The 16808-nt window shown below is 37.7% G+C and overlaps 1 protein-coding gene across 5 annotated transcripts in view; it reads left to right on the top strand.

The window, feature by feature from the left end:
* BOD1L1 (biorientation of chromosomes in cell division 1 like 1) overlaps window positions 1-16808 on the top strand; it is a 49700-nt gene that overhangs the window by 12529 nt on the left and 20363 nt on the right. For all 5 annotated transcript variants that reach the window (XR_015794249.1, XR_015794251.1, XR_015794250.1 and 2 more), the window contains exons 7-10: window positions 1387-1492; window positions 1643-1787; window positions 6208-6283; window positions 7069-12847. Coding sequence is in view for 2 of the 5 variants with exons in the window: in XM_088131561.1 (XP_087987687.1) it covers window positions 1387-1492; window positions 1643-1787; window positions 6208-6283; window positions 7069-12847 (6106 nt within the window). In the remaining 3 variants the exon portion in view is untranslated. The remainder of the gene's footprint in view (window positions 1-1386; window positions 1493-1642; window positions 1788-6207; window positions 6284-7068; window positions 12848-16808) is intronic.

Raw genomic sequence — 16808 nt, 5'->3', positions numbered from 1 at the left:
GAATGTATTGCTGGGATGTAGTCCAGGCGTGGACAGCCATTACCACATCCAACAAGTTGAGAAGGACTTGGATGATGCACCAGATACAATTGCTCCTCTGTGTAGATGCCCCCTGCAAATCCAGTGACAGCTGAAGGTCCAAGAATAATCTAAGACTGCAAACCTACTCTTTCAGGCTGAGAACAAACCTGCCCAAAACTCACTGAACTTAATCCCCAGGTCCAGGATTTCATTTTGCCCCTAGCACCTTTGTCTTGTCTGGATTCAGTTTAAACTTCTTCTTCTTCATCTAGCCTATTGTGGAACTTAAGCAGTTTCAGGGGTGGAGTTGCATAGAACTCCAAATCTCCAAACAACCTGTCCAAGTACATTTTTGTGGATGTTGAAGAGCAATGGAAAATGGATGGAATTCCATGGGTCAGTGGCCTCACTGTTGAACAGTAGTCTTCCAGCAGCATCTTCTAGACTCAGTCTGAGAGGAAGGGGCAGATCCACTGTGAAACAAGACCCCTAAAGCCTGGCCTGCCAGGCAATCTAGAATGGTACTATGGTGAAAAGTTGTTAGGAAATCCAAGCCAACTGGCAAGGCCTCCCTTCCCCCACCTAGTTTCTGGCATGGATCACTCATCAAGATGATCAGAGCAGTTTTATTATTGTCTCCAACTAGAACTGAATGTAGATAATTGGTGTCATGCAGCTTACTCTGGTTCTTTTCAGTTGGCTGAACTGCCAACACTTCCTGACATTTTTTAACAAGTAAAAAAAGTAGCCCAGAACAAGTGAAACCTGGCTGTTCTTCTGGAGCCCAAAAAAACTTTACCACTGATTGATCTGTTGCCTGGCTTTGGATGGCACATGGAACCATGCTAAGTTAAGTAACCACTGTGGGCTATTTCTTTTAACCACAATCTGTAGCCCGTTGTTCACCAAGCCCAACCACAATATGATTTCCCATGTTCTGTGGACAGGGAATAGGAAGGATGCTCCAGGGAGTGCAGGCTCGAATAACCAGCTGGAGGAGACAATGTGTCAGGTAACTTGACTCCAAGCTGCTTAGGGGGACAAAGATGAAAGCTAGCATATCCTGCTAGATCTCGCAGCCCTCCAAACATTGCGGAAGAACAATTCACAGCATCCTTCAGCACTGGCTGTACTGAATGAAGCTGCCAGGAATTGTAGTTGGGCAATATCTGGAAAGCCACAGAAGGGAAGCACATGGGCCATGTTGCTTTCTGGCACCACCATGACCCAACTAATAAAGTGCTGCTTCAGGTGGGCTCATAAACTTCAGGAGAGGTAATAAAGGGCAGGTGTTGGACAAGGGAACTGAAAGCCTATTCATGTCCTATTCTAGGATTCACTGTCCCACGCTCTTTGTATCTTCAGGCTCGAGAAAAAGAAGAGAGACTCTTGAGGAGACAGCTTAACAGAGAAAAACTTGAAGAAAAGAGGAAACAGAAGGCTGCAGAAAAGACAAAATCTCTGAAAACTGGCAAGTAAAACTGAGTTTTACTTTATATCAACCTTTCTTGCAGTGCTTTACTACTAGGTGCATTTTTGACAAAAGAGTGGAAGCCTCCTTTAGTCTGAAACCATGGTAATATGAGATAGTGCAGCTTGAGATTTTCCTGTATTGTTTTAGGTAAAAGCATCCAAAATTTGGAAGACCCTTCAGGAAGAGGCCTTGATCTAAAAATTGGTGGTGCCAGCATTAAGGATGTGCTTAAAGAACAAAGATTTTTGGAAAAGAAAGTAGCCCTAAGCAGGAAAAGAAAAAGAGAGTCAAGGTACACCTTCATTTACTTTTACATTAAAGTTGAGTTACATTGGTGTTTGCATATTATATAGATAATAGAACTTGCTATTCTCAGGTAGTAATCACTGAAGACAAGCTTTGCATCAATCAATTACTTTATTACAGGTCACAGACTCAACATACATATTAGAAAAAATAAATACAATAAAATAAGATAGGAAGATAAAAGTGTAAAGAAAAGTAAAGAAAATTACTGTATAATAAAATAGGCTACAAACAATGTAAGACTCTAGTGCTTTATGCAGTACCTACTCTACACTGTACAGCCCAAAATTCAGCCCAAAATTAATTTGCCATTAATAATGAACAGATTTTGCTGTCTATAAATGCACTTTGCGCAAGGTATTTGATTGGTTGATAAGAGCAAGTATTTGGATGTAGCACATAATGTACCTAATGAGGTCAGTAAAACAATTAGAGTGTAAGTATGAGATAATGGGGCAGGACTACAAAAACAATGGGGTTTTGAAAGAACAAAGAGGCATTATTCCACAAACAGAGTTTCTTTCTAGTTTCTTTCTTTAGGTTTCCCAGAGCTCAGCTCACCTCCCAGAACTTTCTAGTTGATCACCTTCCTTGGCCTCCTAAATGTTTATGGCTGAGCTGACAGTTTAGTTTCCCTGAAAAAGTGTATTTGTGAAGGGGATAGATGCCTAATTTGACATTACATAAATGAGCTTTGTTTTCTTTTTTTTATTACAATTTTTATTAAAGATTTACACTGAAATAAAAGATAAATGATACAGGTAGTCCTTGGTTAATGATGGCAATTGGGACTAGAATTTCCATCGCTAAGCACTGCAGTTGCAGAGCATAATAACCCTGGTTGTGCCCTGTGGGTTCTATTCATGCTCAGCCTGGATGAAAGTTTAACTATTCCTCTTGGAGAAGGGAGGGAATCAGTTGTTTCCATAACAACATCTTTTGGAAGGGATATTGCCCTCTCTTAAACTTTTCTGGTAAGAGAAAATATCATGATATTCCTTTAAAAAAAATTAAATACACTAAAAATGCATAATTAACAAAACAAATTTAAACTTAAGGGAAAAAGTAATGGAAACCAAAAGAAAAGAAATTTTAAAATCCCAACCTCAAACAAACTAAGAAAGAGAAAAAAGGAAAAAAAATAACTACCCTTATATCAATAGTCACTGGTTTACTAATAAATAACTACTATAATATAAACAGTATAAAATATCACAAAATCTCTGCCATAGTAATACATCATAGTAATACATTCATCATTTGATTAATAGAAAATACTGCCTTTTCCAAAGCAGATATATCACACATTTCCAAAAGCCATTCCATAACATCTAGAATAATATAACTTTTCCAATTTCTCAATATAATTCTTTTAGCCACTCCCCCCATGTTCAATACAACCATAATTCCTGAAAAACAGTCAGATTCCAAAGCTTAGGTATATAAGTCAACATCATATTAACATCTTTAACATTTAAAATTTTTCCCATAAATCTACTTTATATACATTGACACACTATTCCAAAAAGATATCAAATTATCACATGACCATATCATATAGGTCAGTGAACCTTCAATTTTTTTATACTTCCAACATGGAAAACATGTTCATCCTTTCAAATATGTTATTTGGGGAGTCCAGTATACCCTAAATATAATTTTTGATTAATCAACTTTAATCTCAGATCTTTAGATACCTTTTCAACATTTTTAAGGACATGAATCCATTGATGGGGCATTATCAGAGATTCCAGTCTGTTTTTGGAATATTTCAGAAATATCCACTTTAAAAATATTCTTGAGCTTTTGATAGAAATATGTTATAGATTTTACTTCTGTCATGGATTCCATCAATTAAGAGCATCTCAGGTACATTTGAGGAAGCCAAATGTCTGACCCATATTAATATGTTAAAAGTTGTTGAAGACATGACTACTGTTGTGAACTGAGAAGACCAAATTCAATTTGAAGTTGGCAAAAATCCTTAAAACAACCATTACATAGCAATTGGTTTAATGTCATAAAATTTTCCACCCAAATTTTCCAATAGAATGTTTTACTGCCAATTTTCAAAGTAGAATTTTTCCAAAGTTAATTATTAATAAATCTCATTACCAAAAACCAATCTAGCCCACAGATTTCTCACCACATGCGCTCTTGGAAATAAAACACCTTTTTTACTATATGGTGTTCTAAGCACTTGCCATGGTCACAAAGGAAATAGATAATAACTTTCCAACACAGTCCATTCAACTATATTTTCATTCCACATGCTGGTGGCTGATAAAATATTACCCCAATGGTATTTTTGCAAATCAGATAAATTGAAGCCACTTTCCTCAAACAGTTGCCTCATTTTAGCCAAGGAAAACCTTGCTGGCCAGGTTTTTTCTATTCCAGTTAAATTTCCCAAGTGACTATCAATCTGAAGGAAATATTTATTTGGTATTAACATAGGAATACTTCTAAGTACATGAATCAAACAAGGGACAATATTTGTTTTAATGACATTAATTTTACCCCACAAGCTTAAAGGAATTTTAACCCGTCTATTAAATCCAATCCAAACCTTTCTAAAAGTTTCAACATATTTATTGCCACCCTACCAGTAATGTTGATTTGGTACTACCTTTATACAATTAGGGAGGGAGGTAGAGTACTGGTCTGAAATTGCCAAAATATAATCAGCATATAAACATCATTTATACTCACACACTGCCAGTGTAATACCCTTAATGTCTAAAGATTGCCTTACCATGGTGGATCAAATTAAATAGCAAGGGCAAAAGTGGGCAGCCTTGGCAAGTGCCACATTGTAACTCAAAAGAGTCTGAATCATTCAGTTTGTTATAACTCTGGCACTGAACAAAGTCCCATGGTAAGCCATATTTAATCAGCACTTGCTTTAACAATTTAATCCAAACCAAATCCAAAGCTTTTTCTGCATCTAAAGATACTAGTGCAGTGGAGTTCTTTCTGCCTTTGGCTATAGCCATTATATCAATAAATGTAAATTATATGATGCCTCACTATTTTTGATAAACCCCAACTGGGAAGGGTGAGTAATATATACAAGTATCTAACCAGTATGATAATGAAGCTCAAGCTCAGATACTTTGGTCACCTAATGCGAAGAGAGGACTCTTTGGAAAAGACCCTGATGCTGGGAAAGATGAAGGCAAAAGGAGAAGGGGATGGCAGAGGATGAGATGGTTAGATAGCATCACTGAAGTAATGAGCATGAAACTGAGCCAACTCAGGGAGGCAGTGAAGGACAGGAAGGCCTGGCGCGATATGGTTCATGATGTCACGAAGAGTCAGACACGACTTAACGACTGAACAACAACAAAACCAGTATGGTAGTTAAGATCTTAGTATCCACATTTATTAATGAAATAGGCTGCAGCTACCATGTATGTGCCTTGTGGTGGTGGTGGTGGTGATGATGATGATGATGATGGCAATTTACTATTCTTAAAATATTTATGATATACCTCCAAAGGTATAGGACCCAACAAACCTGCAAATGCCCAATATCATTCCACTGAAAAGCCATCTGGACCATTTTGCAACAATTGTATAGAATCTAATGGTTCCTAGAGGGACAGGGGAGCTTTCAGTAAGGTTATCCTGATGTTCTTAATGGATCTACAAGTTCTGCAGGTTGTTTTGGAAACAGCAATATGTGAAGAAATGTGTGGAGCAGACATATATGGTCTTCTGCTGAATTTGCATGACAAGAGGACAAGACTGAGCAAAAGCAGCTGGTATTCACAGAGTTAATTAGTCAGTTCTTAAGATCCTCAAGTTTTAAACTGGCGTGTTTGGATTCAAGGAGAATCTTTTCCTCTGTTTACCCTGCCCAGTAGTAAATAGCTTATTTCCAAAAGTGAAGAAGCAAAATTACTTTTGTTTCCTTTCTGCAGTTGTTTGAATCCTAGCTCTGTTTTCTTAGAGCGTTGTCCTTGAGATTCTAGGTCTATTACCTTCATTGCACTGTATGCCTTTCTGCTCTTCATAATGCTTCCAGTCTATTTAATAAGTTTTTTCTATAGATGTCTTACAGTTATTTCCATGTTATCTTGGCCCTTAGTAGCTCCATTCTTCAGGATGTAGCCTTTCATTCCTCCCTTTCTGGTCCCGAAGGCAGGATCTAGCTCTCAGTTTGGAACATCCTCCTATCCTCAGAAAGAAGAGAAGCTATGGATGCTGTGAATTTGACCTCTTTATGAATGCTGTGGGTCTTACTTTTGTTTTAGCCATGACTGTCTTAGCAGAAGGTGAAGACAATAGGTCTGACAGATAGTTAGTCAGTTACTTTGATTAAATATTAATTAATTAAAAAGCAGGTTATATATCTACTAAAAATAGTTACTTTCAATAATTTCATCCTCTCACACTTTTAGACATGATGAAGAGGGCAGGAAGAAAAAATGTGAACAGCCTGAGGAAGATTTTGGAGAATCTGAAAAGATAAATGAAGTAAGTCTTAATTTTTAAAAAAGCTTTAAAACTCTTCCTGGCTAAATTGTTCATTTGGTAAACACCTTCTAAAGTGGATACTGTTTGTGATTCTTAAAACATCTGTTTAAGTGTGAGCTTTTTGCTGACACGTGGCATTTGCAGAGCCAGTGGGAGATCTATATTCTTAAGTCAAGGGGGCATAAAAGGGATTCATTTGAATCTGAAGCATTCCTTGGGGAGATGTGCCAGAAATCTTTAAATGAAATGAGTTCTGCTGATCATCTACTTCTGACTGCTTTGAATTATATAGTAAATCTCTGTTCCAATAAAGCAATTGACTAATTCAGTTTGCCCTCATTTTCTTATTAAATGCAAAGACTATTATTATTAATTGTTGAGCTAGATGTTTATTAAGTACTTGTATTTGTTTGGAAAAAGAAATAATCACTTTGAATAGATGCATAATTAACCATTCTTCCAGTTAAAATGAAGAATTGCAATTACAAAAGAACACAGGTTGGATTCAAACTTATTTTGACAATGGGTTAGATCAGGGAGACATGGCAGCAGTTTCTCTGTTCTCACAGCTGAAGATCAGCCCTTCCTGGGAGGGATTCCCTCTCTCTAAGAATAGCATAGGAGATAGTATTGGGGGTGCGCAGGATGGTTGAAGGAAATTGCTTCTAGCAACAGCAGAACTAAGCATAGGTCTGGATCCAGCCCATTTTATAAATATTATAAATGAAGCTACTAGTATTTGAACTAAAGATTACTTAACAATTTGTCACTTTTTTGTCTTGCAGAATAGTGAAAAGTTGCCCTCGAGAGAAATGAAAGCCAGTCAAGGCAAAAATGAAGGAAATAAAGTTGCTAGAAAACTTGCAGAATCAGGACTTTCAACCGATGAAAACAAAAGTGAAATCAAGGTTGAAAAGGAACACAGGAGAAGAACATCTACCTCTTTCCAAATGGAGGGCAGCCAGGCAGACATTGAACCGAAATCTCAATTTGACAGGGCAGAGGCCAGTCCAGAAGAACCTCACAAGCAGAGGAATGCACTTAAAAATGAAAAACATATTAAAAAGGATGATTCAGAAACACCAGGTGTTAAGAATGTACTGAAGAAAGAGACTAGACCATCAAAAGATAAAAATGAAAAAGAAAGAAGTCTTTCTGAAGACAAATCATTAATGAAGTATAAATGTAAAGGAGATAATATTCAGAAAACAAATGATGATGTTGAAAATGTACCATCTGAGAAAACGCCGAGAAATGAAGAGGCTGTTCAGAAAAATAGTCAGCTAGCTAAAGTTTTGCCTGATGATAAAACTGAAAAGAAAAACAAGCACAGAAGTGAAAGAAAGACTTCCACGAACAGCAAAGAGATGAAAAATATTTCTGAAAAAAATGAAGAGAGTGTACGTAAAGAGAACAGCAGAAAAGAGAGGCAGTTTTCCACAGAAAAATCAAAAGCAGAATACAAATCCAAGAAATTGCCAAATGATTCTAGGCCACCAAAAGAGTCACAGAGTGCCTCAAAGTTTCATGTTTCATCCATGACATCAAAACGAAGCGAAGAAGATAAGCATGATGCAGAATCATCCAACTTGGATAACGCTTTAAGGCAAGGTGACAGTCTACACAAAGTCAGGCGAAGATCAAAGAGTGCCTTAGAAGAAAGGATCTTATTAAAACCCAAGTCCAAGAGTCATAACAAACCAGCCAAAATACCTGAAAGTGAATTACAAGAAAGTTTCTCCAGGCAGGAATCTGTACAGAAATTGGACAAAGATAAAAATACAGAAGAGAGTGATCCAGATAAACAGTGTAAGTTCAAACCTGAAATGAAAGTTTTTGAAGAAAATTCCACTGAATTGGAAATTGAAAGTGGAATACATTCACTTAGTAGTTCCCAAAAAGATGCCAGTCATAAATTTAAGGTACAGTTGGGAGAAAAAATAAAAGAGAGAAGTAAAAGTGATAAATATTTGAGTACTTCCAGATTGGAAAGGAGATGGTCAGCAGACAGCCACAAAAGCAAAAGTTTTAAGCATAATAACAAGGATGTGAAAAAGAAAGAAGATGAAAGCAGATTAGAAGACAAAAGCATTAAAGAAGTAGAAAGCAGTGCAAAGATGCCAGAAAATCTACACACAGAGAAGAAGCCTATTAAAAGATTAAGTAATGAACATCGAAAGGTGAGTACATCAACCCAAGAAATAGATACAAGAGAAGAAAAAATGCCAGCGGTCACAAGCCCTTTCATTGCTCTTCAGAAGACCACTGGGCACTTACTGTATTCTGATCAAACCCAGGAGCCAATGGAGGAATGTTGCAGTGATACACAAAATCAACAAACCCAAGTTGAGAAAGAAAGCAGTAACAATTCACAGGGAGAAGCTAAACTGAAAAATACTGTCAAAGACCAAACACAACATAATTTAATGTCTGAATTCAATACAACATTGCACTCAAATTTCAGTAACTCTGAAGAAAAAGTGAAAGTTTTTTCTACTAAAGAAATGGATGTATCAAGTGATACCTTTAAGCAGACTGCAAAGGATTTATGTTCTGTTGAAAAACAACAATATCATGTGAATGCTGATTATGAAGAAAGTGATCAGGCTTTACTTGATGCTGCTCATAAAAATGAAAACATAAAGTTCCATAGAATGACTGAGGATGATCAGAGTCCAAAGAACCTTACAAGTAGAGATAATCAAAGTTGGAAAAGCAGTTCTTCAATAAAGAATTTATCAAAAGAAGATGCACATCAGAAATCTATGAATATAGATCTTGCAGAAATCATAGATCCTTCAGATAATGGATCTGAAGAGGAATCTTTGAATAGATCTTATGTTAAAGATACCATTTCAGACAGTCAAGCACATGCTGTTAAAATGGAATCTCATGGTAGTATTGTACTCAGTGCAAACATGATAGAAGATATTGCCAGTATAAGAATTAAAAACCCAGAAGACACAATACATTTACCTTCTAAACCAGCAGCTGAAGAAAGGATAAGTGCTATAGCAGGCATTCAAGAAGTTACTGGGCAAAGAAGAACTGGAAATGCATTAACTAGTATTCTAGAGAATAATAATCTCACAGGCTCAGAAGTAGCATCTGCAAATGTAACTGCAAACAAATCTGTTTTAATCAACTTGGAGAAACTAGAAAAGGATCGTTTCAGTGAGGGTACTGCAGAATTCAAACCACAAACGGACAAAAATCAGAGTAATTTAATAGAATTATCTTCAGGTTCAGTGTCCAAGAATGTTCCAGGAAAAAAAAGCAAAGTATCTGCACTAATCAAAGGAGGAAATGATATCAAAGAAGTTGCTGAAGATAATAATGAAAGCAGTGTAGTAGGCAGCAGTGTAGGAGGTAGCCATTGCATTACTATTCACAGTAGCATGGAAACTGGTGCAAATGTTATAGGAACTAGCACAGAGACACCTACTGGAAACCTTGCCACAGCTGCTAGTATTAGAGAAAACCAAGTTGAAGAAGACATGTCAGATTTGCTGACAGAAGGTGAAGCCATCATTACTTGCTCAGAAGAACAAAGAAAGGCTCATTTAAGCTGTGCAAGTATAGAAGCAGATGAAGGTTTCACTTTGGGCCCTTGGATCAAAAGTGAAGAAAGTGCTCATTCTATAACAGAAAAAGCTATTGGTGAATGGACTGTCACAGCGGCTGAAGAAAGTGGTGCTGTTATGGAAGAGCTTGCAATATGTGAAAGTTCTTCAACCAGCACAAAGGAAGGAGAAAGTGGTGAATGCATTGTGAATTATGTAGAAGAAAGTACAAAACAGGTAGTCAATGGAAGTGGAGATAAACTTGATCAAAATGTGAATAGTTGTGTAACAGAAGAGAAAGATGATGCTGTAACCAGTGCAAGCTCTGAAGAAAAATGTGTGGCTTCCCACTGTGGTGATATAAGCAACTTTGATAGTGGTGCCACATGTATTGGTGAAATAGAAAGTGATGGTGCTGTAACCAGTGCAGGTACTGAAGCTCAGAATCAATCCATGATTGGTGAAAATCCAGATGCATTTCAGAGTAATCCAATTGGAGCTGAACAAGTTAAAGCAGCTGAGGGCACTGTCACTTGTACAGGTGTAGAAACTGAGCATGTTGGCTCTGTTATCTGTTCAGTGACTGGGACGGACTCACAGGAGAATGCTGTAACTGGACTTTGCCCTGAAATGGCAGATAACATAGCAACAATATCCCATGCTGACAAAAGTGAAGACATTGTAAATGGTGAGAGTGCTGTCACTAGCACAGGAATAACAGCAGAAGATGATCCTGCTTGTACTCTTTTGGAGGAAAGCCAGAAAGGTTTTGCAGGAGCCTTAGATCCAGAAGAAAAATATCAACTTGCCACAGACAGTATAGAAGTTAGAGCTGAAACAAACGCTACTGAGGTCAGCCAGGGTTCTTATATTGATGATGAAGGCTGTGTAACCAGCACAGGTGAAAAAGAAGAGGATGAAGAAGGTGAAAATTTTGTAACTAGTACAGGAAGGGGCAATGAAGAAGGAGAACATGTTTTGGCTTGTACAGGGACAGAGGAAAGTGGAACGTTGCTTATTAGTATGGGAGCCACAGAACATGGAAGTTCCTCTGTCTGTTTGTCTGCAGACCAGCTTGGAACAGGGTTGGGTGAATATTCTTCAAATGCAAATAAAAGTTCTATTGATAGCATGACATGCTTAACAAAAGAAATGAAGGTTGATGGTGTTCACAACAATATAAAAGGGACTGTTGCAAGTAGCACCACTAGTGTTGGTATAAGTAAGGAAAATATTATGGCCTTTGTCCCCAAAAAAGAAGGTGAGTCTCTATTTACTAAGACATTTGAGTGTAACAGTGCACTGTTAAATAGACATGGTATAGATCAGCCATCTGCTAGTGAAGAGAAGAGTGAGAGCACTGTATCTTCCTTAGATAGCAGGAAATGTGGAGGCCTGACTAAGATGGTCTCTAAGGAAGTAAATATAGTTTCAGCATCTGCTAGTGAAAATGATAAAAGTGAAGGTGAGATCATCTCTACAAGTGGGGCCAAACTGTGCTCTATCTCAGCACATTCTGCCCAGTACAATGAGCCACCATTACCATTTGTTGCAAGAACAGTTGAAAACTTAGAGAAAGCCACAAGTCTGATAGCAACTGAAGATTTCAGTTCTCCTACACCAAGTACAACTGTCAAATATATGAATCAAGATGGAGATGTTATGAAGTCTAATAAAGTTTCTACTAGTGTTTTAGAAGAATTTGAAGCTCCAATGCCAAGTGTAACAGTGAAAGATCCTGGGACTGTACTTGATACTACCAGAGCTGTAGAGAAGACCAGCAGTGTGGAAATATATGCTGTTCATATACCCAGTGTATCCACTGGAGGAAGTGATGAAATCCAGGTGATTGGTGACAGAGAGGAAAGGGATGAATGTGCTACAATTTCCACAAGTATAATTGAAGACATAGAAACTCCTATTTCTGAGGAAGGCAATGAAGACATTGCTCAATGCTTTGATCTAAGACTGGAGCAAACTGGTGATACTGCCACAATTTCAACAAGTTCAGTAGAACATTTTGAGTTTCCTGCTGAGAAACAAATTAATCAGATCTCTGGAACAGAAGGAAAACTTGTGAATTTTGCTGTACCTGCAACTGAAGTATGTGACAGACTTACACATAGTGCAGTTGTGCCAATAGAAACAACACAGAGAAGTGAAAATACAATGATCTCCACAGAAGGAATAGAAAAATCCAAAACTGTTCAAGAAGCTACAAGCCAAAAGTCTGAATTAGATGAAAGCAATATGCCTTTAGTTACAAAAGGAGGAATATGTCATGACCTTGAGTTCAGTATTAGTAACAGCAGATCTGATCAGACGTGTGTTGCCTCAACTACAGAGAATCTTGCAAAGGGCCCTGCCAGATCAGGAGAAGAAAGTGACAGTGTCTCTCCCACTGCTGCCTCAGAGGAAGCTCCATGTACATTGGCAAGCACAGAAGTAGAAGAGAAAACTGATACGCGCTCTGAAGAATTGGATCCCACCATGTTGTCAGATCTAAAAAACAATAAGAATTCAGTTGAGTTACCTAGTGATGGTCAAGGAATCCAGGAGGGGGAAGAAGGTAGAGAACCTTCAATCATATCCAAGACTGATGGCAATACTGAAAGCATAGAAGTTTCTGCAAATACAGTGAAACCTGTTAATGTAGTGGGTCTTCCCAGTACAGAAATAAGTTTTGATTCCTCTGTCTGTCATGGGCTATCCACTGAAACATATATGCATGGAAATAAACCCCGAGATGATAGGCAATATATTGAGGTTCTGTCAAAACCCGCTGTTCTGATACTGGAAAAAGAAATGTGGAATGAGAAGATAGACTTTGTTATTCACCAACCAGTATTAAAAACTGAACTTGTTGAAGAAAGAGATGTCTCCACCCCTAATTCGTTACCACTTGAATTAGGAGGAAATTCTGAGAACGCACAGCGTGGCATTCCTGATGTAAATGCTAAAGTACCAGACGCTTTTCATGGAAATACAGTAAAAAATAACGGTAAGAATCTAATAGAAAAGAATATATGTAGCTCAGGGTTGAACTGTGGAGTCCTTGGTGCTCTCTGAGCTTGGTTGTTTCCTTGCTCATAAAAACGTTTCATTACCCGACTAGGTAACATCATCAGTGCTGGTGAGTGTGGGGTTTGCTCCCTTTTATCTACAGTAGCTTGCCCTGCCAGTTTGGTTGGGGTGTGGTTTTCTTCTTGGTAGTTCCTTGATTAGGGTATTGTTTTCTGCTTGATTGTTTGCCTGGTGTTAATCCCTGCTTATCTGGGTGCTGGCTGCTGGAGAGGATGCGTTCTGGTCTTTTAATAAAAAAAGAAGGAAACAAAAGGGCCAGAACACATCCTCTCCAGCAGCCACTGATGATGTTACCTAGTTGGATAATGAAATATCTGCAAGCAAACAACAAAGCTCAGAGAGCACCAAGGACTCCACAAGAATGGTAAGGTTCTGGAGTTTTTAATGTAATGCATTCAAAAGCTAATGATTTGAGTTTTAGAATTTTTAATAGAGTTTGGAATCAATTAACAAAGTATCTCAAGTTTCATGATGTTATGAAAGAAGACTATAATAGGTTAAACGAGAAACATCTGAAATCAGGATTAAGTTTCAGCACTTTAAGAATATTAAAAACAGTGAACACCTTGGTTCACATGAACACTGTTTTCTGCTTATTGAAAATGTTTCTATATCACCATTCAGGTCATATTTTCTACAGCAGCTTGTAATAAAATGAATGCAATAAAATAAAAGGCTAGTTACAATCACAGCAGAAGGAAATAATGCAGATACTACATGGCTAGAAAAATTAAAAAGTCTGTATTTGGGTGAGTAAAAGTATAGGTTCCAGAAAAACATGGAAAATTTGGAGTTTCATAGGTAAGGCTGACAGCGGAAAAGGTCTCCTCTGTACCAGCCCTTCCACTCACTCAGAGAGTGGGGAGCAATCACATTCCCCTGAGGAATAAGCCAGTGGTAGTTTTCCATAACTGTCCTTATTTTAAAGTATATCCATTTTAAATGAAAGGATTTGCCTGTGGTGGTTTCAAATGGTTAAATGGAGAGTACAGTGAATCAAAGCTGTTACATAACTGAGGCTTTCCTGACAGCTTTAAAAAATGAAAAATAACCTATTTTTATTTAACCCGTGTTTCTGGAGATCAATAGGGTCATAGGAAGGCAAGTGAGGAGGAAAAAAAGTACATAAACTTGTTGATGGTAGGAAGTGTTGTCCAGATGTTTACACGTCCCTGTCTCAAACATTATATAGAATATTAAGCAGTTAAAAAGAATAGATGTTGTTTAAAATGACAGAAAAGGAGCAGAATGTGAATAAATTGATTCTGTTCATAGATTATAACATCTCAAGCCATTTCATTCAGTAAGAAAATTAGGGGGAAAAAAAAACTTTGGCAAAACATGGGTAGTTAAACTGATCTTAAAATTAAGAAGAACAAGGTAGAAATAATTGATCCATTTGTGATAATGTGATAATTTATTAAATTGAAATGGGATATCATGGATACATAGAAAAATGGAAAAAACTAAGTTTTATATATTTAGATTTTAGCTGTGATTAAAATGATTCTGCTGCAATTTATCTTTTGGTCAAATTTATTAAAAAGTGAATGAAATAGAAATATAATTTTGTTTTGAACCTAGAACCAATCATCATATTCCAATCATCATATTCTACCAAGCTATTTGGAACCACACTGATTCAGCAGAACCAAAACCTGGAACCTCTGGGTTGTTCAGGTCTCAGAAGAAACAAAATATGGATTAGGCAAATCAGGCAGGGCTGTTGGGTATCCTCCTTGCATCCTCTAAGCAAGGCCAGCCTATTCTTTTGGCCAGCCTGTACCTGAAGTTCTGGCCATCCGTACATCTTTTCTGTTGTCACCTTAAAAAAAGAAGAAGTGTGAAAGTGTCCACAGACTGTAATTCTATTATTAAATTCATAGGGGAAGAAAAAGCTTTTTCTCTTCTTCCCGATTGTAAAAGAATATAGACCTGGCCTTGGGAATGGGGAAAGAATGAATGATGAATTAAGGGGGGGATTTCGGAAAGGTTGACTTAGTCTTAAGAATGAGGAAAGTGTGAGAAAGAAATTCAGAATGACCCTGCCTTGATCTTAACAGCTTTTCAAGATTCTGTTGTTCTACCGTACAACAATAAAATAGCATTCCTGGAATCCCTCCTGGTGTTGCCCACCTCAAAGGGCTCACACTGGAATTTTTGTTTTCTGCAAGCAAAGATTCTCAGCCTCCCCACCCCCACCCCACAAAGGAGCACACCAAAATCTAATGAAATAAGGAGCCATTCAACCTGTGACAGCTGTACTGTCACATTCTATAGGCTAGGATAAATGCTCAAGACATTCTGTGAACATCTCTTGTCAGCCACAGCTGGCTTGGCAAATAGTCAGGGCTGTAGCCTAGAAAACCTGAAAAGAGTCAGATATTGTTTCAGACTTCATGGACCACTTTACAAATTATATCGCCAAAAAGCTCTATAGATCATTGGTGCTTAAAAAGAAAAATGAACCATCTTGATGTCATGATAAATTGTGATAGCCACCTTGAAATAACGTCATGGATAATGCAAAAAATAAAAATTATTCTCCTTGGAAGAAACTTTATTTCTTGCCATGGATGACTTAGGTGGGTCTGCATTTGTGGACATAGTGTCAGGGCCTAGCCCAAGGAACTCCAGGAGACCATACAGAATCAATCCAGCAAGGTTTATTAGCTACAACCCATTTACAAGAATCTTCCCAGAATGAAAACCAGTTCCCAGGCTCAGTCAGTTCACACCGATGGATTTTCTTAGGGAGGTGCCAGTCTCCTCCGCTTATCTCTTCCTCGCTCCTTTGGAGATGAGAGCACATTCTTTACTCCCCTCCCACCATTCCAGTCCATCGCACATAGGTACCAATTTGGATTGTTTGAAGCAAACATAGTCCAATCATCCCATATCTAAAGATAGCCTTGATTGTTACTTCTTCTTTCCCATATCTGAACAATTAGACCAATCAAGTATAATTTCCAAAGCATTACCATGTTGACTGGGGGTGATGGGAGTTGTAGTCTAACAAATTAATAGGGGCTGGGTTGTGTATGGCTGCTTTCACTGTACAGTATGTGGGATACAAGCAAAGCATGTTCTCTTATTGCCTGAAGGGCATTCTAGACCATGGCCGCCACCTGCACCTGCAGAGGAGGAGGGAGTGGAAGAGGCTGGGAAGATTAGGGCGGGGAGGCTGATGGGATATGCTGATCTGGGAGCTGCAGTGGGGAGAGAAGGGATAAACAGATAAGTCTCCCTTCTTTCACTTGTTGTTGCCTTGGATTCTTCCCATTCTTCTCCCTCCTATCCCAAGCCACTTCTGCCTAAACAGTTTCCTTCCGGGCATGGACCAGATTACCTGAAACACATACGTTTCAGTTCAGACACAGGCCATTCAAACATACCTGTTCATTTTGCACACCTGTATAATACAGGTGGAAGTGGTTTAGTTGATAGTTTGGACCTTCATTCATTCTAACAATTAAGAAAACTAATGTATTATTATAAATGTATAGCTATGAATAATACAGCTTGTAAAAAATCATTCTTAATTTGTCATTCCAAAAATTTATTTTATTTTATTTATTTATATTTCAAATTTAGTCACCGCCCATCTCATAACATAATAAAATTACTTTATTAATAGTAATGTGCATTTAAAGTATAAGCAAATGCATAATGAACTTCAAAAATTGAAGTAAATGGACCAGATGTATTGCCTGTCACTGCCATAATACATTTCAGAATCTAATGGAGAATTAGATGAAAGTTGTAGTGACTTTTCTCCATTATAAATTTAGCTTTCCTATAACATTCTGAATATTTATTAAATATTGTTTCATGGCATGGGACCAGGCTATTTGAGGGACCACCTCTCCCTACTTACA

This window comes from Python bivittatus, unplaced genomic scaffold, assembly GCF_059951505.1.
Source record: "Python bivittatus isolate LINGU-HERP-01145 unplaced genomic scaffold, Pbiv_v1 ctg000960_np1212, whole genome shotgun sequence".
In the NCBI taxonomy this organism is placed as follows: Eukaryota; Metazoa; Chordata; class Lepidosauria; order Squamata; family Pythonidae; genus Python; species Python bivittatus.
The sequence above is the reverse complement of the archived record's forward strand: the minus strand, read 5'-3'. Positions and strand labels throughout refer to the sequence as shown.